At 40.0% G+C, this 26007-nt stretch overlaps 1 protein-coding gene across 3 annotated transcripts in view; it reads left to right on the forward strand.

Moving 5' to 3' along the window:
* The window catches only part of LOC131039129 (uncharacterized), a 217834-nt gene that overhangs the window by 111988 nt on the left and 79839 nt on the right, over positions 1-26007 (forward strand). For 2 of the 3 annotated variants that reach the window (XM_059213016.1, XM_059213015.1), the window contains exons 13-14: positions 10814-10899; positions 11021-11143. In XM_059213016.1, the coding sequence (XP_059068999.1) occupies positions 10814-10899; positions 11021-11143 (209 nt within the window). Of the gene's footprint in view, positions 1-10813; positions 10900-11020; positions 11165-26007 lie in introns of all 3 variants that reach the window. The other variant, XM_057971782.2, reaches the window with a different exon arrangement.

A 26007-nucleotide genomic window follows, 5' to 3' on the forward strand; every position in this document is an offset into this window, starting at 1 on the left:
ATTTCCACAAAAGTTGGAAACCCTAATTCTCCTTTCCAAATAGCCTATGGGTCTCCGGAATAGGCCACTAGACCACTGAATGAACATCACTAAGAAGGGGACATTACATGTGAGCTCGCCTTACTACTACCATCTTACACTTGCAAGAATTGGCTAAGTTAGCATCATGCAATGGGATTTACTTGCAAATATGTAAATTGATTATATAAGAATGAAAACCTTTGATGAAAATTTTGTAATTTAAAGTGACGCATTCAACCATTTCTAAAACATAATCATACTTAGTTAACCATAACTTCTTTAAAAAGACATAAAGAGGATGTCACAATCATGATATTGCAATGATCGAATGAGACAAACCAAGTTCTTTCAAAACATAATCTGATCAAAGATGTATAGACAACTTATTTCAATCACTAATTCAATCAACTCTTATGAATATTTTGATCAAACGAAGTGATCAAAATGAATGTTAATTCACTATCCCCAAACTGACAGTGTTGTCGCCTAATATGCATTTATTGCCTTGATGAGCAATCACACTCAGATATGAATAACTATATGTCTTGATCAGATTCGTATTTGTTTACTATTTGTAACCTCACTTAACCACTCACTAACTTTGTTGATTTCGAGCAAATAATATACCACCATAGATAAGGGTATTTGCCGAAGCTAGGCAGTTTTTTAGTTCTCTTTCAATTTGAATGAATTCGCACAAATTCTACCTGATCTAGAACCCGCTACTATTCAGTCTTGGTGATGGACATTCAAACTCGCAATGAATTTGTATGTTAAAGGTTTGGCATTGCTTTTCAAAATACAATCGTTGTGGCTGAATATATTTTTCACAATCAATATTGTTTACTGGTATTGAATGTAGCCTGTAGTTGTAGGAGGTATAACACTAATTGTGCCTTGACCACAACTGTCATCACAAATCACAAATCACTATAATCCAAAGTCTAATTTGAGGTATTCGATAGTACCAACCCGCCAATTGAAATTGTTGTGCCCTTGGGTGGATTCAATGAATGCTTATCAAAATCACATTCTTCTCCCTACTTCCATGATCCACATTTGCATCACTTTAGTGCTTATTTGACGATGATTGTACACTTGACTGTATCAACTCATGATGAAAACGTAGGCATAGGCAAGGAATTTGCCGTGTCTGAGATAAATCCGTCGACGAAGATAGTGAATTTGCTCCCCAAACTCTCATCAAAGTTTAAATGATGGCATCTCTGATTGTCAATTGAAGGCGACAGTATGCTGATCGTACAAGGATGATAATCGCACCTCCTGCAGTTTGCAAACACAAAGGGATATCGTTTTGTTAAATCGATCAAATGGAATGATCTATTTTGTATTTATAATCGCTTGGTTGAGGGGGGGTAGATAACTCATCACATATCGTTCGACCACCATTATTCAATGTCATCGCTGATCAAAACAGAGAGGCGATCCGATCAAAGCATCCATTGCACAGGTGAATTGAAATGCGATGCACAAGTTTGAGGCGATCTCCTTGAACCACCACCCACATTGAATATACGTTGCTCTGCATTAAACAATCGATGCTCATCTAAGGTTCAATATATATCACCCGTCTTAACCAATAATGCATTGACTAGAGTCCATTTTAATCATGGCATTGAAGTTTGAATAGATACACCTGCGTGCCACCTTTATTTAATGGTATTTCAAAATCGTGGCACTTGAATATGATAAATGGATGCTCATATTTACCATTTGCTTCAATCATTTAATGTTTCTTGACCGATTATCAACAAGATGCATCGAGTTTTGTTCACATTGCCCAATTTGCAAATTTCATGCAAGGTAAGTGTTTACCACTAAATATATTGCAATTATCGATTTGCAACTTGACATCAAACTTTAAACCATTTTATTGAATGGTTCACGCTTGCTTGCCTTTGAATTTTTTTTGGTTACTTGAGATCTCCCTCGAGCTTTAAATTGATCATTGAATGCATTTTAGAATCGCATCGTGGAAACTTACAAGTGTTGGGATTGATTGCTCAAGCATTTGCATTATACATGGTCTTGTCACCTTTCATTCATCAACTTGCACTTTCACTTGCTTATCGTGCAATTGAATATTAAATCGTTTTGAGTGACTTGCATAGTTAGGAGCAATGATGAGCAATGCATGAAAAGTGCAATGCTTTCGAGAAGAAATGCTTAAATAAAGCAATACCATTGAAAGGCAATGCTTAAAAGTAGTAATGACATTAATGGGCATTGCTTAAAAAGAAGTAATCACATTGAGAGGCACTGCTTAAAAAGCAACAGTGACATCAAGAGGCACTGCTTAAAAGCAGCAACGACATCAAGAGGCACTGCTTAAAACAGTAATGCTATTGAGAGGCACTGCTTAAAGAGAAACAATGACATCAAGAGGCACTGCTTAAAAGTAGCAGCGACATCAAGAGGCAACGCTTAAAAGCAGTAATGCTACTGAGAGGCACTGCTTAAAAAGCAACAGTGATATCGAAAGGCATTGCTTATTTTCCATGCCTTAGCCAAATTTTCATGATTTTAATGTTTTTTGTATTTTTTAATTTTTAAAAAAATTTAAATTTTTTTTGTATTTTTTAATTTAATAATTTTTTGGATTTTTAAATTTTTTTTAAAATTTTTTTTTTGGTTTTTTATTTTAAAAGACACAAACTTAAAACCAAACAAAACTACAAATCAAAAGACTAGAAAGTATACTATAGGTGGAGGAAGAAAAGTCTCAAGCCAGATCAAGGCAGCTAATCTTTGATTACCCATGTGCGTGCAAATGCATTCATTCCATCTCATAAGGACAATACAATTGCTAGGATCTGCCGCAACTAGCTACATAGTTATCCAAACTTCATAAGCATCCTGGATAGAGCCTCGCTACCAGTCGGGCATCTATAGCCCCGACAAGGTTATTGTTGTAATCTCACGAATATTGCTCCATTGCCGGACGGGCGTCCATAACCCCGATGGAGTTGCTCGCATACTCCCAAAGCCAAATACTTTGATATTTTCATTTTCATTTCATTTTTTCTCTCTTGATTTTCTCTTTTTCTCTTTCACATTCTTTTGATACTACTTTCTTTTCGCATTATTTTCCACACTTGCAATTTGGCTCGTAAGCAGTGAAGCTCACTTGGGTTTGATAATTACAGTGGCACCGAAGTTGGATTAAGATTTTTCACTAGCCACGACTTCACCTAAGAAACCACAATGACTTAGAGCATTTAGATTAAGCGTGTGAAAATATAGTAATCAAAAGACGTCGGTATCAAGACACCATAAGTGATTCTCTTCCAAGTCAAGTACAAACCCTGACCAAATGATAAAGTTATAGAAGAACAACCTCGAATTCAAAGCACTTCATGAATAGATATCCAAGAAATGGACAAAACATAAAATCTAAATTGATGCACCGACGCATGAGAAAACAACACAAACGTTCGCCTCACAAACAAGGGTTCCCACTTAGGACACTTAACCTAAGCAAACCGATTGACTCAAAAGCAAACTAAGCTAAAGCAAGTAAATGACTAAACTACTTGAGCCACTCAAAATCACGAGTCAAATGACTCAAGGCGAATTAATAAATTGGCTCAACAAAACCTACTCTAAGCTATATACAAGACTCTTAAGATGGACATGACTCAAAAAAGCGACATATATACATGACTTCGCAAAATTTCTCAGGATATGCAATAAAAGCATGGTAACAGTGATGGTTCGAAGATAAGCAAACTCATCCTTGAACAGGGGAAGGTAGGCTCTCACAATGCATTCTTCATACTTAAGCAACTCACTCAAAATGATCAGTTGAGGAAACTCCTCAGGTCCATGGTCAATCCAAATGCAATTTGTTTTCCCAAATCACCATAATCAAATCATAATAGCTTTCAAATCTAGGATTAAGGAAAGAGACAACCTGACACAATTTGTGCTCGAATAGAAACAACTGCTTGAATGGAAGTGCTTGTTTGTCGTCCATCAGTGTATCGTCGTAAGAAAGAACGTCAACTGCTTCAGGAGGTTGCCACTGATGATGGATCATTCCACTCGCATCTTTGATATGCAAATTTTCGTCAACTAGTTCTTCTAGTATCTTTAGGAATGGAAGTAGCGCAATCTTGAATTGCTGTTTACTCTTCACTTCCATGATGACGACAGGTTCAATATCTTGCATAAACCAAGCATCCTTGTGATGCTCCATAAGCATGTCTTCAAAAATGAGAGTCTCCTTAAGTGATTGATCTTCAAAAAGTTCTTCTAGTGATTGTTCAAATGCTGACATTGATGGTAGCACCACCTCTAATTGGCCTTCACTTTCTAGTTCTATTTGTTCATCTTCAAGGATGTTCGACAATTCTTCCTTTGGGATGGCTTGAAGTTCTTCATCTGATTCTTCCTCTTGTAGCAGTGATGAATTCTCACTAATGATGCCTTCCTCTTGGATGGGTGGTAAATGCTCGCTTCCTTGTTCTTTGAATGGTGAAGTGTAGAGCGACATCGCATCATGATGACCCTTCAAATCACTTAGGCTATTTGTTACATTTTCTTCCTCAATTGTTTGATAATCTTCACAAGTATCCATGTTTTGTATAGCTTCATGCATTGATGTCTCCACACATTAATCTTCACTTTCTATCATTTTAGTGGCTTGAACGTCCTCCATTGCTTCTTCATTTTCCTTGGATGCGAGGTAGGTGAATCTATCACTCACTGTAACACATTGAGCATCAACTTGAATCGTGCTATCAGTTGGCCACCCTTCCAATAATGTTGTCTCGGGAGGTCGGAGTTGATGATGAATCATGCCATTTGCAGCAAATAGCTTGTCGTCTTGGAACAATGTTGGCAATGATTCGTCTTGTGCTTCCGGCATGAGATCTTTCAGCACCCCTTCAAACAGCATGATGGTGATGATATCTTTTTGCGCTGCCTCAAAGTGTTCATCGTAATTAGGCTTGCTTGTGATACCTTGCAATTCTCTGTACGACATCTCTATGTGATTGCCTTCTCCTTCAAGGTTGCTACTTGAAACTTTTTTTAAATCATTCTCAATGATCTCCTTTTGTAGCATGAGCGAGTATTCTTCGAGGAACTCTTCCTCGTGTAATGGATGCGAATCATTATCTTCCTTGACTGCCGAATTGATATCTTGATCATAGTCTGTCACTGCATTTGTTTCAATCGAAGCACTTACACTGTCTTTCTATAATTCCTCCTCTTGATATGAAGTTGTAGCATACTGCTCCTTAGATGCAAGTCTTGTAATACATTGATCGTCATGTGAACTTGTGTCATCGACTTGTAGCTGGCTTCCTTCATTGTCGGACGATGTAGCAACGCCTTGTTCATGTGTTCTAAATTCAGTTACGAGGTATTCGCTCCAATATCTGTTCATGATACACTCTTCCTTGGATAAGTCTGGCAGTCCAAACTGAAATCAGCTTGATTGATAGCCATTTCGCACAGCGAGCAAGTAAACTCGGAGTGGGGTGTGCCGTGAATTCTACACCATGTTGGTAGCAATATTTTCTCCAAGCGCAGTTTTCCTTTGGTAGAAAGCCGACTTTTGATCATCCCTGAGAATCTTGAAAGAGGATTGTTACTCATTGGGACACTGAAATTGCCTTCTTTTGCTTCTGGCTTGGGAACATCCCAAAAGAAGATCTTTCCTTGTGCTGCTAATTCCATCCTTGACAAGAATGTCAAGCAATGCATTTCGTCGTGTTCATTCGGTTCGTGAATCCTACATTGTCCTAGCAATGCAAACTCAGACAAGTGGCGTGGATGTAGCTGCGCATTCAATCTCCACCAAAGTTGAGGGATATCAACTTCCTGCTCATCTTGGCTAAAACTCGACAACTTAGAATGCATTAAAAATTAAAATCTATTAAAGAAGCATATTTTTTTTTGTAAAATTCAATTACAAAATGTATTAAATTAAAAATTGACTTCACAAAGGTGAAAATACATGGTTTTATAGCAAAAGCATGTGAAAAACGCATTTTAACCAGCTTTTTACCTACATCAACATTTTTACCCATGTTTTTTGCGTCTATAAAAATGTGAGAGTTAAACTTGTGAAAACTTGCCCAGCAAAAAAAATAGATAGTACTCGGCAACTCAGAGAGTACTCACAGAGTTTGCAAGCTATGACTTTGGGATTGGTGAATAGTAGGGTATGATTAATAATTTCTTCAGTTTGATTTGGGAAGTTTCTCAAATATTTCTTCTCGGGATGTGCTTGAGAAATCCATTTTTGACAGTGCAAGATCTGTCCTAAGTGGTCTTGGAAGGATCACTCAGATTCTTCAGTTGGACCTATAATGAAGATTATAAAAAACAGTGAAGTCTGAGAAAATCAGATTCCTAATCGTCAGCATTACAGAGGTAATCAATCAAAAGGGGTTCTACGTTGTTTGTAGCATTTTAGTATTTGAAAAGTTTCTAGTTTGAATCCATTTATTCAGATCAATATTGATATTACCAGTCATAATATTCAACGCCTTTCTATGTGCACTTAGCATGCTTGAGAAGATTATTCATTTATTTATGAGCACCAGAAATCCGTGTCTCTTGCATTATTTGTAGCAGTAGTATTTATTATTTAAAACGTGGAGACTTGGGAATACCATTTCTAGCACCGAAGCTCGTTTTTATGGAATACTAAGGGAGCATTGTTTGCATTCAGGTTTTGTCTTCTTCCAGCTAATAGTTATCCTAGCAAATATTCAATTTTTCCTTTGTTGCTAGTTCTTGATATTGGAATATTTGGATTGTCATGACAACAACATATGCACTTGAAGACTAGCATTTGATTGTTGCAACCCAAACAATATCCACAAACAAAGGATTGCATGGAGTATTTGGAATGATTATTCTGTGTACCGTGTGAAGCTATTGACACAGATGTTCATATTTCAGGCATGAGATTTTGTAACCATTTGAGGCAACCAAACTATAAGTTAATACTCAGGTGAAGGCACGAGTTCTTTACCATATTTTGAGCCCAGCAAGGTGATTGCAAGGTAATATCACTGGTTCAGGATCTGAATATTGAAATGGGCTTCTCTTTCTTGGTGTGGACTCTCCAAACCTGTCTTGTACTTTAATCTCTTTACAACTGAGCGTGGTTTCTAATCTGCACTATTTTATCGATGATATAAATCGTTGGAAGGTGGCAGTGTGTATAGAATGTTGCATTATCAAGTATTTTTTGAGTATTATAGAAACAAGGGCAAACTGAGCCCTACAATAAAAAGGTTAGAGGATTATATTTCAGTTTTGTTCTGAACCTGCATTCTTTAGTTATTATTTCTGTTGGAAATGTTGCCAAATCTTTATATGCATTGGGCACAATTAGCATCCCAAACAAATTGCAAATCTGAAATTAATGCAAGCCTGAGAAATATACTTCTGTGAATCAAGGATTCTTTTATTCTCATCATAGGCAAACTGTTTGACAAAATCCTCAGTGGGAAAAAATTGAAAATTTTGGTTGAAAGCTATTGGGGATTTTACATTCTGACATGATATGTCTGAGCATTTGAGTTGCAGATTGGCAAGATATGATAGATAGCTTTCTTAATGTTATGATTGTGCTCCAAATTGAGTTGTTCCTGGTTGAATATTGCATATGATGTTGTTTGGAGGGCTCAGCGGTATGCTTCCGAGGTTTGTTGCTTAGGAACAAAATGTGCATTCAGTTACACTGTTAGAGTGTTGGGTTCTGCATTCTGTCATAGTTGAGGGTTATGGCCCATGGTTTGAAAGTTAAGTATTCAGATGATGTATCATATTACAAAGTTTCAGTTGTTGAGCTTTTCAACAGATAGAAAGATAGAACTGATAGAGTTTGAACTGTGTTTGTTGGCCACCCAGGTTGTTCTGGTGTGATGTGCCAGTAGATTGTAACATGTGTCAGCTGGAAGTAGCATGTGGTTGTGCATTGGGGCCAGTGGAATATGTGTTGGATAATGCATAGCATATACCTTCTTCTAGAACAATGTGCGGGCTTTTGCACTAAGCCTATTACACATTTGGTGTAAGGTTTATTGTTGTGGCCAACTTGCAGATGTAATAATCTTTTTCTAGGTCAACACGTGAATGTAATTATGATTGGAATTCATACATAGAGTTGATTTGTTCATTCATAGTGTGTTTCTTTAAGTAAGTAGCAGGTCAATCATTGTGTGCGGTTTCAGTTGAAGATCCTGTGCACTGTGTGAAGGTGGTTTGATGATGATCAGATCAAAAGAAAGCTGATTATTCAGCTTTGAAGATATGCAATTTGTATCTCTTGTATTTTGCTGAGAACAGTGTCTCACATGATGAGTTTGTGCTCAGATTTGGAGTAGGGGATTGGTGTCTCTTGTAGGTTGGTGCTTGCAAATGTAATTGGGGATTGGTGTCTACTTCATATTGTAAATTCCTTATTATATAACTGCTTTTTTGAGGCTGGATTTGGGTAGTAGATCCAAGCATCTTTTCTCATCATGGTTTTTCCCATTCTAGATTTCCACATAAGTCTGGTGTTCTTTGTGTGGATGTGTATGTGTTGATAAATCGCTCTATCATTATGGAAAAATTGGTAAATACTATTTGATGATTTGGGCTTCATGCTTGGAGAAGTTATCAATGATAATTAATTTTTAATCAAGTTGAAATTGGCATATATTGATTCACCTCCCCCCTCTCAGTATATTTGTGTGCCCTTCAACTAGGAAATTGAATCTCAAGCCCAAAACACTACAAATTCAAATAGCACAAACATTCAACACAATAATGAACTTCATATTGAATCCACTCGATTAGCTAAGTGGGTTTTCATCCATGAAACTGATGGCCAAAAGGGTTTGGGTTTTTGTCTTTCAGCTAAAGAATGAACCAAGTTCAATTTCTCCAAAATGGGGTTTGTAAAATGAATTGTCAAGATTGAATTCTCTTCTAAAAAGCTCCTTTTATAGGCACTTTTAGGGCAACTAAAGTAATTTCTCCTTTATTTCACTTTATCCCTCAATAATAAAAATAAAGTGACTTTCCAAACTCTTTTAATTTGATATTACTTTAAATCCTTATTTTCCAAGTCACGTTTAAGATTCTTTTTAAAACAATCTTTTAAATCACTGTTTTTATACCCCATGCCTAGTATTATCACTTTTGGCCCTCTTTTAAAAGCTACTTTATAACGTTGGCCACCCTTTAAAGTAAATAAATAAGCATAAGTTGCCTTTTAATTTCCCGCCTAAAGTGACCTTAGTTGGACTCTTTAGATAATTAAATCTAAATTGAAGACATCAAGAAGCAACTCTTTTAAATAAATGTAATTTGTTTCTTAAATTTTACTTTCAATAACTTAACTTCAACTATTTAATTATTAAATATTTTTTGCACATCCACTTGAAGTTATTAAAAATATTAAAATGTTCTAATTTTGAATTCTTACCATGCCAAAATCAGCTTAAGATGTCAAAATATTGAACTTGATTAAAATTGGTGCTTTGCAAATTTTGTAGACTTCTCCAAGAAGTGTGGAGTGCTCCTAGAGTGTTTAAATTGCATCCAGAAAGTACCCTTTGGACTCCTTTTGATCTCCTAAAGTCATTGCCATTGTTATAATTCCTTTGTGATAAAGTTGGCGATATACAAGATTCTTGGAACTTTTCAAGAATGTTGGAATGGACCCAAAAAGGGACATACAAGTGTTTCTTCTCACAAATCATCTACAACAGCCTTGTAGAATAGGATTATGGCACACAGAGGGCAGGGAATATAGACAAACTTAGTACTCAAACATCAAAAAATAGGAATTTACTTACCAAATTAGATGCACAAATGAGTGGCAACTTCAAAGGCAGAACTTAGATTTTTCAAATTATGATTCAAGGGGAGATGAAATTCAAATAATGATCGACTATGTAACTTTGGAAAATAGTTTAATTTTTTTCTTCTTTAATTTGAGTGACTAATTTTTAAATACATGCGAAATTTTTTTATTGAAGTTTGGGATGTTTTATTATCCCCAAGATAGTCAAGGAATATCTTAAATGTCCTTGGTTGCCTCAAGAATGGCCAAATGTTCTCTAGATGTTTCCAAATGTCCTTGGTTGCCTCACGGATGGCCAAATGTTCTGTAATGTTTTTGGAGTTCAAATATTCTGGGGAATGGCTAGAGGACATCCTTTGTTGTCTTGGTAGACTTGAAATGTCGCTGGGGATAGGAATGGGCGTTTTAAGGCTCGGGGACACGTTCCTATAGAACTATAGGATTTTGCGCTTTTTAATTTTTCTTGTGTTTTATCTAGCCACTAATATATTGTGTTATTTTACTTTTACTTTGTTATGTTTCCTTTGTTGTGGCATATTTATACTTACTCCTTTTTCTTTCACCTCTCAAGCTTTGGCTTGTTGTTCCTAATAATTAGGTCATTAGTGAGGCTCAAAATGAATAACTCTATGCAGTTGAATAAAGGAAATTCTTCACACAAACTTAGTTCACCATTTGTTCAATCTATTTGAAGTTTGCTAAAACAAGTCCGACTCCCTCTCAAACACCTTTAGAATGAGAATACAAAATGTTTTTGGGAGTGTTCTTTGCATTTTTTATACCTTAAATTATTAGTTATGAGAATAAATTTAAGAATCTTTGTTTACTTTATTCAAATGAAAATGCCATATGGCATTCATGAAACATTTTTTGAATTCAGCATCATTTATCTTCTCTTGTCAGTTGTTATCATACTGAGCTGATATTGGTGAAGCACTTTTTGTTTTTAAGGTTATGGTAGAGCATATCGAGAAAGGCTTAATGGCTCTTGGGGTGTTGTTGATGTTGATGATTGTTGTAGCTGTGCGGAGTTTCTGGTAAAAGTCATTTGAATTTTACTAATCTATAATGCAAAACTGTTTTAAATTGAGTTTTGATTTTTTTAAGTTTCTACTCAATAATTTTGTTGCTCTCTTGTTGCTTCTGACATTTGTCTAGGTGGCTACTGGGCAAGTTGATGGGGAGCGGCTGTGCATAACAGGGAAATCAGCTGGAGGCTATACGACTTTGGCTGCACTTGTGTTTAGGGAAACATTTAAAGCGGGTGCTTCATTATTTGGAGTAAGTGCTTCATTATTTGGAGTAAGTGCTTCATTCTTTTTTATCATCTCTTTTGTTTAGCTGTATCATAGGATTATAATTTATCTTCCTTTAAGCATTCATTTTTGTTGCTTTGTCTCTTTTCTGATTTCAAAATTCAATGTTGATTTCTTATAGATACAGATGATTGGAAATGAAATACTATATGACTTGTCTTGTAATGCGAGCAAATATTCTGAAATTTAGTCACATACTTCAACATGAAATGTATTGAAATGATTGTTGACATTGAAATCTGTGATTTTACCTTTCGAAAATTAATAAATTTAATAGAAGCTGAAACTCTAGCACCACATCTATTTATTGTATTTTGACTGTATGACCTGAATGTGATAGTTTTGTTTTGGAATTCATATTAAAACGTTTTCTTGAGAAATTTATATAGCAGTAGTTTCAAAAAGTCTGGGAGTGAGTCTATAATGCTATATTTATTTTATAATAAATTTAACCATTTAATGTTATCTCCATTTGATAATGAATTTAGCTATTTACATTATTAAAAGATCAAAAGTATCAAAATAAAGTAAAAAAGGTCAACCACTAGGTGGCATGATTGTCATAGTTGAGAAGTGAAGTTTACAAGTGATATAAGTTCTAGAGAAAACTTTCCACAAACTAGATGAAACTGGTTGTGATGGAAAAAATGTTGAAATTGAGGATTAGATTGTTGTCGGCATAAATTGCCTATTGTTATGTTTGATAATATTTGTTATCCAACAAGGTATTAATTAATTGTACTGAGTGGGTTGTCAGTCTCGGGTAGTTATGTGTCGGTTGGTTGACGGTTGTGTACCTCTCGACAACCGTTGGGTCCTTTAAATATGTCGTGTATTGTAAACGAAGTGGCATGGTATTGTCGGATCTATTGTAATCCTTGGCCGACCGTCTTTGGTCTCTTCTCTGTAATAATTGAATGTGCGAATAAAGATATATTTTATTGCCGTGTCTGATATGTATTGTAATGTACGTTATCATTTCCTGTATTTAATTTGCTAGTTGTAGCAGTAAACATTTTGGCGCTGTTGCCTTAAAAGAAATCGGGTCAGCCTTGAGTGATTCATGTTCGTAGATCCCATCAAAGGTGAGAAGAGGCCATAGGGTGGTCAAGACCAAGTGATTAGGTGATCTGCCGACCCTCGGCCGGAGGGAGCACAGCGACGAGTTGAAGCCTGGAAGTACTCTGAGTGTTGGGAAGCTAGAGGTGGATGTGTAGAGGACGCGCGCGTGTTTGAGAGTGCAAGGAAAGCACCGGAACGTAGTGGTCGGAACTGTTCTCTCAGGTCTGACACACCTAGAAGTACTCGAAGTGTTGGGGACACTGAAGGTGGACATGTAAAGGACGCCTGTATGGCCGAGAGCGTAGGGAAAGCACCAGAACGTAGCGGTCGAAACAGTCGATGCAAGTTCGACACACAAGACAAATACACACGTACCTTCCGAGTGACCACAATGTTGAACACCTAGGAGAAGCAGAAACTGCCGAAGTTCATGAGAGACGGGTTGGAGGACCCGGTACGGCATTGCAAAACATGCATAACCATTTGGGAGGCAAATGGCCAAGATGACAGGGACTACTGGCTGAAGGCATTTCCCACCACCCTTCGGGGGATTGCCATTGACTGGTACACAGACCTCGATGCCTAGCACAAGACAAGATGGAGTGATCTGAAGAGGGCGTTCCAAGAGGATTCAAACTCTTGAGGGATGATAATGAGATCGTGGCCGAAATCTATAATACTAAGCAAGGGAAAAATGAGAGTGTACGCGCTTACAACCGTAGGCTCAAAGAACTGTTAAACAAGATGGAAAACCAGCCAGCTGATGGATTGAAGAAGAGGTGGTTCACGGAGGGATTGATACCCTCACTGCGCAAGAAGATGAAAGTAGTGCCTCCGTCCTCATACGCCGATGCGTACAATCGAGCGATGGACATCGAGAGTGAAAATCAAACCTCCTCCTAAGAGAAGAGGAAGACTGATGATGATGAGAGCATCGAAGGTAGCAGTGACGAAGAATCCAAAACCGTACGAGCCCTTCGACGGGATATGTTGAGATTGATGAAAGAATCGAATGCTGAGAAAGGAACCAGCAATGAAGGTAATGAACTATGGTGTATTGAGTGCAAAACAGAGGGGCACACAAAAGGTAATTGTCCTAGAAATATGTTTTGTGAAATTTGCCAAGTGCTGGGGCATTCAATCAAGGAGTGCCTGTACAATTTGAAGATGAGAAGTACACAAGTACTCTTTACACAGGGAGAGTCCAGCCCATCGAAATCACATAATGTATCGCCAAGTGGTTATGGAAATCAACGAGGGCGAAACCAAATACAGTACGACTCCAAAGGACATCCTATCATATAGTGCCGACAATGTAGTGAATGGGGGCACTTTGCGAGAGACTGCCATAACAAGAAAGACAACATACAATTATTGTGCAAATGGTGTGGACCAGGTGACCATGAAGACACCAACTGCCCGAATCAGAAGGGTATTAGTATGCTGGACGTGGAGGAACAAGAGGAAGTAGTTTTGGCAATCACAAGAGCACAAACAAAGAAGGCGATGTATTCAAACTTTGGTACGGAAAAGGAACAAGCCGAAGTAGAACAAGTGTTGGCGAGGGAACAAGTAACTTCAAAAGGAACTGCAAGTATGTCATTGCGGGAGTCAGAGAAGAACACAGTCCGGCAAGTGCTACAAACAATTGTACCCATCAAGGTGGTAGACCTTCAAACTATGCCGCAACTGAGAATCGCAATTGCCAACATAGTCACCCAGAAACAATGTAAGCCACATGAGGAGGAACTGACGGGAAAACCATCAATCGAAGGGAATGAGTCCAGTGATCCAATGTTGTTGATGGTGAGCATTGAGAGGAAGCCGACGGTCGTCGAGATACAAATAATGGGGAAGAAATTGACAAACACCATTGTCGATGGAGGCTCGGGAGTAAATGTACTGCCAGAAGACACATGGAAATGTCTGGGGAAGCCAAAGCTTTGGCCGCCAACCTTCCACTTGGTAGGTGCCGACGAGCATGACATCCAGCCGTTGGGAACATTGATGGCACAAAAAGTAATGATTGGGACACAACAATTTTTCTTGGACTTTGTAGTCATCCGGTTACAAAAGAAGGCATACGATGCACTCCTCGGGAGCGGATGGTTGATTACTGCCTGTCCCCATTTTGTTTCCAAAAATGAAGGACCATTACATAAAAAAAATTGTGAAAAAATGAAAAAAATTACTCTATGGCACTCTTCCTGAGATATAATTTCGACTAATCTTTGGACTGGCTTAATCCTCAGTCCATCCTCGAACTATGTTTCGAATTTCGTCACATTCTAGGTTTGTTTGCTATGTCTTTCCTTCAATTTCGGGTTTTAAAATCCTGACTGCAAGTGGAGAATTTTCCTTGAATTGCAAGTTTTAATGATTTCCATTGTTTTGGTTTTTGTAGGGAAATTTTTAGCTTATTACATGTGCACTTTACTAAAAAAATGAAAACTTGTAATTTGTTTTAAATTTCTCCTTTGTTGTTTTTATTGTTTTTATTTTTTTTTGTCTTTTTTAAGTTAAAATAGGGATTTTTTGGTTAAGTTACAAGTAAACTTGTAGTTTTTTCTAAAAACCCCTACTTTAATGGTTTTTACATGTAATAGGGATTTTAAACCCCTATTACATGTGTGCAAGTAAATTATAACTTGTTGTAGGGGTTTTATTTCCCCTTTGCAAGTGATTTTAAACTTGCATTTTGTTCCAAAAAACCCGATTTTGGCTTTGTTGAGGAAAAAGTGAAAATTAAAACTTGCTATTTAGCCAAAAAATCCCAATTTTGCCTAACATGTTGAAAAAGTGAAATTTTAAACTTGTCTTTGTCTCCAAAAATCCCGATTTTCATTTTTTTATGCAAATTTGAACTTGCTCTTTGTCTCCAAAAACCCAATTATTTATTGGAGGCAAATTTGTTGAAAGTTTCAATCGATTTTTGAGGAGAGTTTTTAGGAGGAAGGCGTTTCAGTTTTAGGCGATTTTTGTGGATTTGGAAGCTCCTTTCTACACCACGTGGTAATCATTCTTGCTGGTTTTTAGACGTTGGAACAACATTTTAATGTTTTTTCAAATGCCACGTTTTTACCTCACGTAAGTGCCATGAATCTCCAAACTTCTAAATCGTTTTTAACTCTCCTACCTAGGCGTGGAGATTGGAGTTTTATTTGATTCATTTTTCATGCATTTGCTGCCACGTTTTTCAGTTTTGGGCGTTTTTGCAAAAACGTGGCTAGGGTTTGGCATTTTTTATTGTCTCTATTTATTGGATTGTCTTCTTCAACACAAAGATTGATTGCATTTTTGGAGAAGCATTTTCAGTTTTATTCAAGTATTCCAGGTTTCCAATCAATGTCAGATTTGCCATCATCTCCGGTTCCAAAAAAGATGAAGGACAAGTATGACAAGTATCAGAATGAGGTGGCACCTTCCCAAGTTTCTTCCCCTTTGGATCGTATCAGAGAAACAGAAATAGGGCACGTCGATATGTCAGAATTTGTCAAGAGGGTGGAAGACCCACAAGATAACAACATGCAACGACTGTTGGACAGCCATATCCATCATGCATCTTCCTTCTTGGTGGCTGCTCTATAACCTGAATTTGTGCTCGCCTACGCCCATCATTTTGACAAAGACACAAGAATCATCAAAAATGATGATGGTGAGGCAATAATTCGTCTTGATGCAGATACGATCGAGAAGGTTTTCAAAATACCTCCCGCACTTGTTTACATGGAAATCTCCAAAGAAAGCGCAGCTAATTACTATGCGAACAGGGAAAAAGATTGTAAGCGACATATCAACAGGTGGATCCAAGAGCCACGAGCCTCCTTCTCAAGGTGGGCTAAGTGGTACCGCTGCGATTTCAAATGGGAGATAGGAGACACCATAACCCTTTTCGGTAGGATAATGGGCCTCGAGCATTCTAATGTCTTTGAGCCATGGATGTACCAGTTCATCATGTTCATAAGGCAGTCACATCATATATCATGGGGAGAAGTCATCAGCAATGCCTTGTCTGAACAACTTGCAGCAGCCCCTTCCGCCATGACTTTCAACATGAACTCATATTTGGTATACTTGGCAGCATCACTTAGACACTTTCTAGGTCTTTCTACCAAGGGTGATTGCTCACTTATACCAGTTTGGGAATATTACGATCAGTTGCCTTTGAGACGCAGCAGACTGCATTTCAGAAAAGTCTAAGATGCATTCTTCGGATACCTCATGTGTCAGTTTGACAAAACTCTGAGGAACAAAAGAGTATCAGATGAGGCATGGGAAAGGGTGTGCGAATATGGATGTTTGTTTCTACAGTTCCCCACCTTCACCTATATGAGGATTGGATGCTATAATGGTCAGCCATATATGCTTCCTAGGTACCCGACTCACAGGATCATTCTTATGGAGTTGGGAAGACAGATCATGGCTGTCCACACTCATCAGTCTGCTAGACACAAGGTTGGAATGGGGATCTCTACCACAAACCCATTGAAAATTGGCTGGTATTCCCTTGTCACATCTGTGAAAGCTAAGGCTATGGAGACTGAAATGCAGGAAATCAAACTCAAAAGGTTTAAACCTAGAGCTGATTTTGATTACAGGGGTATGAAGGAGAAGATCAAGAAATCCTTTGTGCACGTGCATCGCATTGAGGATATCTGGATAGATCTTCGCACAGAGGCCGAAGTTCTGAAGATGGATTATTGCAGGCTCACTGTTGAGCAAATTGTTGATTTGAACTTTGTGGATATCCCACAAGGGATGATTGATAATGGGCACGTACTTGATCCTGAATACATTTCGCGGAGGGTTGAGGAAGCTCCACTTCCTTTGATCCAATGGTCACACAAAGAGTGCATATCCATCCTTGAGAGATTTCAGCCTATCTTGGCTAACACCAACGTGTTGACGTGTCTGAAATCGCATCGCTGCAAACTCCATACGGCCAACGCAGAATAGAATAAACTCACTGAGTATCCTACCCTCTCTTGAAATAAGGGAATCCCTAATGCTATTTTCTACGCTTTGATCAAAGGGGATAACCTCAAGGTTTCTTTTGTCAGGTCTTGACTGCGGGATCTCTCAGTGGCTTGATGTGTTTTTGCTGGAAACACAAGGGGACTTACGTTGAACTGGCAATTTTATGGATAAGTTCCCTAGAACTTTTACGATCTTTCCATCGGATGATAGTGGTTAATTTGATGCTGTTTTAGTAGGGCTGCAGATTTTTTCGAATGATAAAAAAAAAGGGGGGGAAAAGAAAGGAAGGATAGAGAGGGAGAGAGAGACATGAACTGTAAACTCTAACTAAGACAACAAATTCAGTCAAGCAGACAGACACCTCCAGGAAACTAGATTAGACATCATCAGCCATTTAGACACAATGCTTGCATAAACTTAGTGCAATCTTCAAAGGAGAAACCAGATTTTCATATTACCAAGTATGATATTAAAATTTCTACATTCATAGTATATATTTGATAATCGAACTAAGCATGAAATGGTCCAGATTAACCATGCGGAAAGAAAAGCAATCAGCTATTCTCTAATGGTATGGACTGTGAAGATTCTATCAGATGCTTGATTGAAAAACTGCTATGCAAAATAAATAGACATAACTAAAAGCTTTCAAAATTAAGTGAAGAAGGAGACCATGCACTCACAAGGAAACTTGAAAATAGTCTTAATTCATTGTATTAATTCCTGCAAATTTCTTCAGAGCTTTTGCAACAATCCAAGAACTTCTTGCAAAAAGAGGGAAAACCAGTCCCTTAAATAGGCTTCAAAAAGGATGAATGGCCTAGATTAAATCTAAATAAGTAGCCCAGATTCATCCATAAAGCAGTGCTGCCCATACCCATAAATGGGAGGCAAATATCAACAACTACCCCAAAATGGGCAATAACTACCCAAAAAGGGATAATTATAACAATTTGGAACAAACCAAAAAAGGGGGCACAAAAATTTTACAATTTGTTGACCAAAAGTCAACTGTCACCTTTTTGGGACAAAAAGTGCATTTTAAGATTTGGAGGGGAAAAAACACTTTTGAGAAACTACTTTCTCTATTTCGGGTTCACACTCTTTCTTTAGAAACTGGTCCTCGCCATGTAGGTATTCCCGCCATAAATCACGACTTGCTGCCCGTTCCTTGCGAACGTATTCCTGGAATTTGATACATAACTGGAAGAGTAGACTGAACGGAGGCATGGGAGGGTGGCGAATTTTGTACTGCATGCCCTCGAGATACTGGTCCACGTGCTTTAAACCGTCCTTCCAACTGGAGCGATTACGCTCGAAGCATAATATGTCTGAATGGAACTGACCAGCAAAAATCAAGTCTCCAACGAAATAGGAAACCTTATCTGCCCCCAACCTTTCTTCCCAGTCTGACTGGATTACACTGTCGGATAGGTCATTAATCCATCCTAAAACCATTGATCGGAGGATGGTCTTACCTAGTTCTTGCATGTTCCCCAGAATTACCTCACATGCGTCACTTTCTTTGTCAATAATTTCCCGGGCGTCGTTCTTCATGGTGATGGTCCAGTACCATTCCTTGAGAACACGGATGCCATGGGGATCTAGGATGTCAGACAATGTGGGAATTTGCGCATGTGTCCAGAAAAGAGCTCTCATGAGGGGAAGGGTAGAGGCTGCCACTTCGTGCATGTGAAGGGATTCCCTCTTTACCTCCAATAGCCTGACTAGAGTGAGCTCTCGATGGAGGGCCATTTCTTTCACCTCCTTAAGGATCTATTCTCCCTTTTTCTTGATGTCTTGCATCCACTCCCTGACGGCCTTTGCGGTATCTCGAATTCCTTCAAATTCAGTCGTGGTCCTTTGTGCCAATGCCGTTGGGGGAATATGGGATTCGGAGGGATTGTGCAATGGCCGTAGGAGCTGATCGATGTATCCCTCGGCTTGTTCAGCATGGGCCCGATACATATCCTTTTCCGCTGTGATCTCCTTGAGCTGTTTGAGTATGTTCTGCACTGAATCCTTAAATTCTTCCTTTTCCTGCTCTTTTGTAGCTCGTCCGATGGGGACAGTCGTGATGCTATAATCTGCCAGTGTTATTTGATCTGCTGGCTTGTCTACGGGCGGGGTGGCAATATGAAGAGTGCGGTTCCTTTGCTCATCCCTGGTTACTCTAGAATATGCCCTTGGTTTCTTCTTCCCTTTAGCTTTTGCTTGATCCATTCGCGAGAAGATATCCTCTAGATGGATGGGTGCTTTGGTGGCGGCCCTACGCTGAGCTCTGGCGATCAGCCACTCTTGAGGCACTGTCTGGGTCGATGATAGGGTCAAGTTAGCATTCTGTTCTCCTACGTTCTCAACCGGCTGACCACAAATTCGTAGCTGTCCTGCCATCAGAGGAGTGAAAGAGGGAGGAAGCTCTTTGCTTGCAGCTGAGTTCTCCCCTATTTCGCTGAACTGTCTGACATCCTCTTGTAAAGGTTGCTCTTCAGTTCTCTCGGGCTCATGAGTTTCGTCTATCCTTTGTTCTCCCTCGACGGTGGAGTCGTCCTTGGTTGTATTGAGGAGTAGCAACTCGTGACGGCTCTGCTGGGTAGGTTCATGCACTTCGACCCCCTGGGTGGATGGGATTTCTCCTTCTTCTATTTGGTTACCCAGTTCGGTCAACTCGAGGGCTTTTAGCTCAGTGTCCAGTGCATCAGGCGCTGGAGGATCATTGGCCTCAAATGCATCGATGTCGCTCTGGGAAGGCGGAGCAGGTACGCAATCCAATTCTATGGCATCGTTAGATGAACTGGGATCTTTTGAAGATGAAGTGACCTCTGGCCTCTTTATAGGAATCTTCTCCCTTCTTGTTCTTTTGGACGTCTGAGTTCCTTTGCAAGCCTTAGCTTTCTTTCTTTTCTCTGGTTTCTCAGTCGATGTCCCTTCGTCTTCGGAAGACTGAGAATCAAGACTGCCAATCAAATGGTAAGTGAACTGGACCCCCTCATGGACTAGCTTCTCGATCTGATGATGTAACCACTGATCTGTGTACCTTGCTGGGGCTAGCATAACTGCTTCGAAATTTGTGATTGGGTCTTGAGACCAATCAACGCCTGGCAAGAGGTGTCTTACTGCTTCGAATTCTCGGACCTGGAGGCAATTTCCTGAGTCCGTGAGCTGATCTGGGACCCGACGGTATTCAAAGTGTCGCATCTGCTGCACACTCAACCTAGAATATTCCCGTCGCCTGACTTCGTAGTCATCAGAGCAACTTTTCCAATAGTCTTCAACTGACTCCTTTGCTCTGTATCTTCGACCATAGGCCCTTTTTGCCAGATTATCATGATCGAAGTATTTTCTTGGGAAATGGTCTTGGAGGCCATAAGAGGCCAACTCTGCAAGGGACTCCTCTGCTAGGGTAGGGGTCTTCAAATGGACATCATGGCTGCCTATGATCATAGGAAATGCGAATCTAGCCTGCTTGCTTTCTCGAAGTAAGATGTCGGCGGGGCGTGATTGCCTTGCCACCTCCATAAGGATTACTTTGTCGGTTGGATACCGTGGAAGTCGAAGGGGAGCACCATCGAAGCCAGCTATTCGGATGTAGGAAAACCTTGGGAACTGAATGAACCAGGCTCCATACCTCTGCACTAAAGTAGTAGCTTGCTCCGAGAGCCTTATGTGTAACCCGCCCTGCATTAGCCTAACCAAGCACATCGTGAAGGCATCATTGACACGTTCATACTGACCAACCGCATAAGTCGGGCTGTTCTTTTCGCTTTGAGCTATATCCTGGTAGTGCAACTGCGGGTAACAATCATAGACTTTCACCTGACCGGGCCCATTCCCGATCTCACCTTTCATTATCAATCCTGGCAGTGGCTGGTTCTTTGCGAACATATAGACCAAATAGGAGGTCATGGTGAAGTACTTTTTCGTTTCGAGCTCAATCAGCTGAGTGTGGATGTTATCGCTTATGATTTGGGCCCAGTCAAACTTAGACTTTCCGGCGAAGACCTGCTCTATAAAATAGAACATCCACTCTTCAAAGTAGCTGGACTTAGGAAGTCCCATGACTCGGCTGAGTAAGGTGACCATATCCCCATGTTCATTATGAAAATCACTCCTGGGGGTCTTTTTCACAATCCTGGTGCTCGAAGGCCTTTTCTCCTTGAACCATTCCTCGTTAATCAGTGCTTTGCATCGGGCTGGATTCATATCATATGCCCCTTGTGCTTTGTCTATGGTTGTAGCTATGGGATTATTCGGAAAGGGGATATCAAATGCATCACCAATAGCCTCAGGGGAGAAGTCGGCGATAGTCATATTCTCCAGAAGCACTAGCTTGGACTTTGTTTCATAATGCCGAGCAGCCTCCACTACTAATTCATAGTTCTGTATTGCTGGAGGAAAACCTGCCGCTTGGGCGATGCCACGATGCCACTTTCCACCATCTGCCTAGGCCTGCCATATGCGTTGGGTGAGAAGACCCGATTCCTGAAGTCCTGAATATCAATATGGCCAAGGTCGGTATCACCAATGTTGTCCCAGACGCTCTGAACTTTCGACTCCCTCAATCCTCCCCTCTGATACTGATACTTCATCCTTTCAACCTTACGTGGGATATCTGATTTGGAGGCTCGTGAGGTTTCGACTGCTGCGGGAGTTTTTGATGATTCTACCGCCGATTTAGGCATTTATCTTGCACAACCGAACGCGGATTACGAGATGATATAATGAAAGGTCATGCGGGTTAGATAACAAAAGAAGTGCTCCAGCAGGCCGGGATTAATTTAAAGTTTTAGTTTGGACACGAAGCAATACTTCTAGCTAACAGCTTGATCAACTTTAACCGCAGTATATTCATGAAGATTCCCTCTTTTTTACAATGCATCTATACTTATCACTTTTGGATTTCGGATTAACTTTTAACATAGACAACATGAAAATTTTCAAGTTTTGAAAAGAGATGCAATTTGGGGAAGCTTTAGGAGTGAATTCTAAATTTTCGAGCGTTTTGAACAAGGTTTATGAGCAAAAGAGATGTAAATTTCAAGAATTCAAGCAATGCGATCAAATTTTACACATTCACCCATTAAGCATTTTTCAAAGGATCATACGCGACAAAGCATTCTTACCTGACAGGAGTGGGTGGCGAGAGATTGCCTAACCTCGTCGCGTGAAATGAACGGCCGATCCTGCAAAGTTTTGAATTCCAATGGTTATCTCTTTGTTCTAAATTTTCCCGGTTGCTGGACAAAGAGAATTCATCATTTTAAATAGTTTTCTCCCTTATCCTGGGTAATTGGCAATCTAAGTCTAAATGATCAGGAGGATTTAATGCAACATTTTACCTTCTTGTTTTCAGACTTTGGATGGTTTTCAAATTCTGAACTGCGTTTTCTTCCTTGGAAGTCCTGCAAATTTCACACCTTCCACCTTTTGATTTGCCCACCTATGGCGAATTTCGGAGGTCTGACCCACTTTGGTTAATTTCGGACCTCACACTTCCTCTTTTGCAAACTTGGAAACTTTGCGATCTCCACCTGCTGGGGGCTTTGGGTGTTTGGCGGTTTTCGGAGCACCGACACTGTTTGCAAGTAAACCTTGGACCTGAAAGACGATCTTGCAAATCTTGGAAACTTTGAATGCCCTTGAACTCCCTTTCACGATTTACAGATAAACTTCGGGCCCTCTGCAGCTTCTGGCGCCTTGGAGTGTATTTTGTGATGACTTCGCGGCTCGAATGGAGAACTTCGGATTCCAAGCGCTACGTTGCCTTGGGCGTTTGAAGTGTATTTTGTAAATAAACTTTGGAGCACTTGTCCTTTGTATTCGTCGCAATTTCGGAGCTAAGGAACGCGTTTTGTCTATTTTGGAGCTCTTTGGAATTTCGGAGCAAAGGTCCGAATTTGGGGCTTTCTAGCGAACTGAAGTTTTCGGACTTTTACGCCCTTCTCGCAACTTATAACACTCCTTTCTAATTCTCGCACCCAGGTTCGAAAGTGAGGACTTTGTGATTTCAAACGCTTTTCGGACCTGGAAGCATTTGCGCGATTTTGAGAATCACAACGCCTCTATTCGCAACTTACTTCGGAGCTAGAGGCATTCTCGCGATTTTCAGACCAAACGCATCCCTTTCAAATATTTCGCGTTTTCTTCATTTTTAAAACTCACTCTAAGGTTCGAAAATGATGTCGCTTTAAGGGTTTTCGGATTTGGGGGCACTTTCGCGTTTTTCGGACCAAGTGCGTCCCTTTTGAATATTTCGCACATTTTCTCTACTTTAAAAACTCACTCCAAGGTCCGAAAATGATGTCGCTTTAAGGGTTTTCGGATTTGGGGGCACTTTAGCGAGTTTCGGAGTTCAAACGCGCTTCTTTCTTTTAACTCGACGCCCTTTTACTCCAGGTCCGAATTCGGAACTTAAAGTGATTTTTGGGGCTAGGAGAGTCCTTGGGATATTTCGCACCCTTTCTATCATCTTTTTTAAAAAAAAAAACAATTTGCTCCAAGGTCCGAATTTGGGACTTTCACGTTTTAATTTTTTATCCCAAGGTCCGAATTTGGGAACATTTTCGTGATTTCCGAGCTTTCAAGCATTTTGCAAAATCGTGTTTTAAACATATCGCCCCGGGGTCCGAAAATGGACATTTGAAGCGACTTTCGGATCAAAACGTGCCTCTTACAGGCTCCAGTTTCGCCCCAGGGTTCGAATTTGGAACTTTTAAAGTGATTTTCGGGGCCTAGAGCTATCTTTGCAACATTTTAAAAGAACTTTTGCATTGTTTTCGGACCAAGTAGGGAGCATCCGTTTTTGAAATTTTCGCCCCAGGGTCCGAAATCTGCCCCTTAGACAATTTTGAAAACTTGCACAGAACGTCGAACCTCCTACTAGCCTTTTGCCAGGTTCCACAAATTTGGATTTAGGAGGCATCAGAATACTAAGGCACTTGGCTGGGCAATTCGATCTTTCATCAGCAGGCAAAAATCATCTCTCGCCCAAACCTTACAAAGGTCGGGTGACAAACCTTATGCAATCGGCCTCACAACTCTGGTGCGAAGAATGTCGACTTTGGTCTTCGTGCGACCCTTAGGCGCACTGCTCTGGCTTGGCGGGCTCCGCCAATCCTTACCACCTTACGCCTATCTAAGGCGATTCTCAAAACTTTGAACAAAGCTCTTGACGCTCACGCCCAACAGCTAGGCTAGTCGGGAAGAGGCATCGGCTCACTACTTCAACGTCAATCAGCTTACGGATGAGTCACGAACTCGCTCAAAGAGACACGAGAAACTCTGCTCGAAACCTCAGGTCAACGACCGAAAGCTCAAAACGAGAAGGGGGACCCTGTCGGCGACAGGGAGCGTGTGCAACGCACAACACAACGCATGGCTGAAAAATAATGTTGTTAGACTTATAAAAATCAAGGTTGGAAAAGAAGATGATTCTACGGGGCCTTTTAGACGTAAATCTGAGATTCAGGTTGACAATAAAGAAGGTGCATCGTCTTCGGGCACGACGATCAAGTTGCGAGTTAGTCGAGCAGTAGTGCTTCCTCCTGAGGAAACAACAGTTCGTGGGAAGGAAAAATCATGGTTTCATGTTCAGGTGGTTGATCTAGATAATCCAGAAGAGGGGCAGCAATCTGATGATGCTCCTAAGTCTCCAGTTTCAGACTCGCCTCATGAGATCATTCCTCCAGTTTCCATTGAGATGCCTCTTTCTCCTCCTGATTTGCTTGTGGATGAATCTCCTTAGAATGCTATTCCCATTTCAGCATACGAGTCGCCTCCTAATCATCAACAAAAGAGTGTGTTGGAAGTTCCTGAGGATATTCCTACTTGCATCCAGTTGTCAAAAATTGATACTTCCACTTCTGATTTTGAAGAGTTTATGAGGCAATCTACATGCCCATTGGTATCTGAGCAAACCGTGGTCGCTGTCCAAACAAATATTCCTCCTAGGATGACCATGGTGATTCAAACAGAAACTGCTTCTCCTTTGCCTACAGCTGCTACTGAAGGGGAGTTGATGACTTTACCTCCATGGCTCAGCTCTTTTACTCCAAAAAGGAAAAAACAAGAAATCTCACCTGATGCCTTTGATTATCAGCAACTAAAACAAGGTTGCTAAGAAGGCCAAGACTATCTCTAGAGTAACTGTCGACAACAACAAGATGAAGGTAGCTGAAATTGTAGAACCCATTGCAGATAAGCCACTTGAAGAAATGTCAGCTGCTGATTACAAGGTTACAAGGATAGAGTTGGGCAAACAAACGCATGAGGTCATTAAACATGATGCTTGGTTTTCCGTAGCTTTGCTGGTACAAAGGTGTGATGAACTTCTAGCAAAGAAAGACAAGCTAGAAGAGGAAAACCGACAACTTATGGCAGCCGTTCATAAAATCACAAAACCTGCTGCTGAAGGGAGTAACTCCATAGGTTCTTCTGATTTGCAAGAATAAATTCGTGGAGGGGAAAGGGCTGCTCAGAAGGTACAAGCATTGGATTTTTGGGTTGATCAGCTTCACGATCTTTGTGCACAGGTGATAAAAGACATTTTTCAGATGATGTCTAAGTTGGAGACCATTGAGGAAAAACTGGATCAGACTTCGGATACTTTCAAAAAGAATCTGGAAAATGTTGAAGAGAGTTTGACAATCTGGCGTACCATGCCTCAACAACAGTTGAATGTTCTACAGGAGCATGCCATTATCTCCTCCAGGGTCATGTACTTGGAATTTGAAGAGCTCCTAGAAAACAAGGCCCTTGTTCTTAAATCCCTCCTTGAGGAGATCGGTGATG

The sequence above is a fragment of the Cryptomeria japonica genome, chromosome 10 (assembly GCF_030272615.1).
Source record: "Cryptomeria japonica chromosome 10, Sugi_1.0, whole genome shotgun sequence".
Lineage (NCBI taxonomy): Eukaryota > Viridiplantae > Streptophyta > Pinopsida > Cupressales > Cupressaceae > Cryptomeria > Cryptomeria japonica.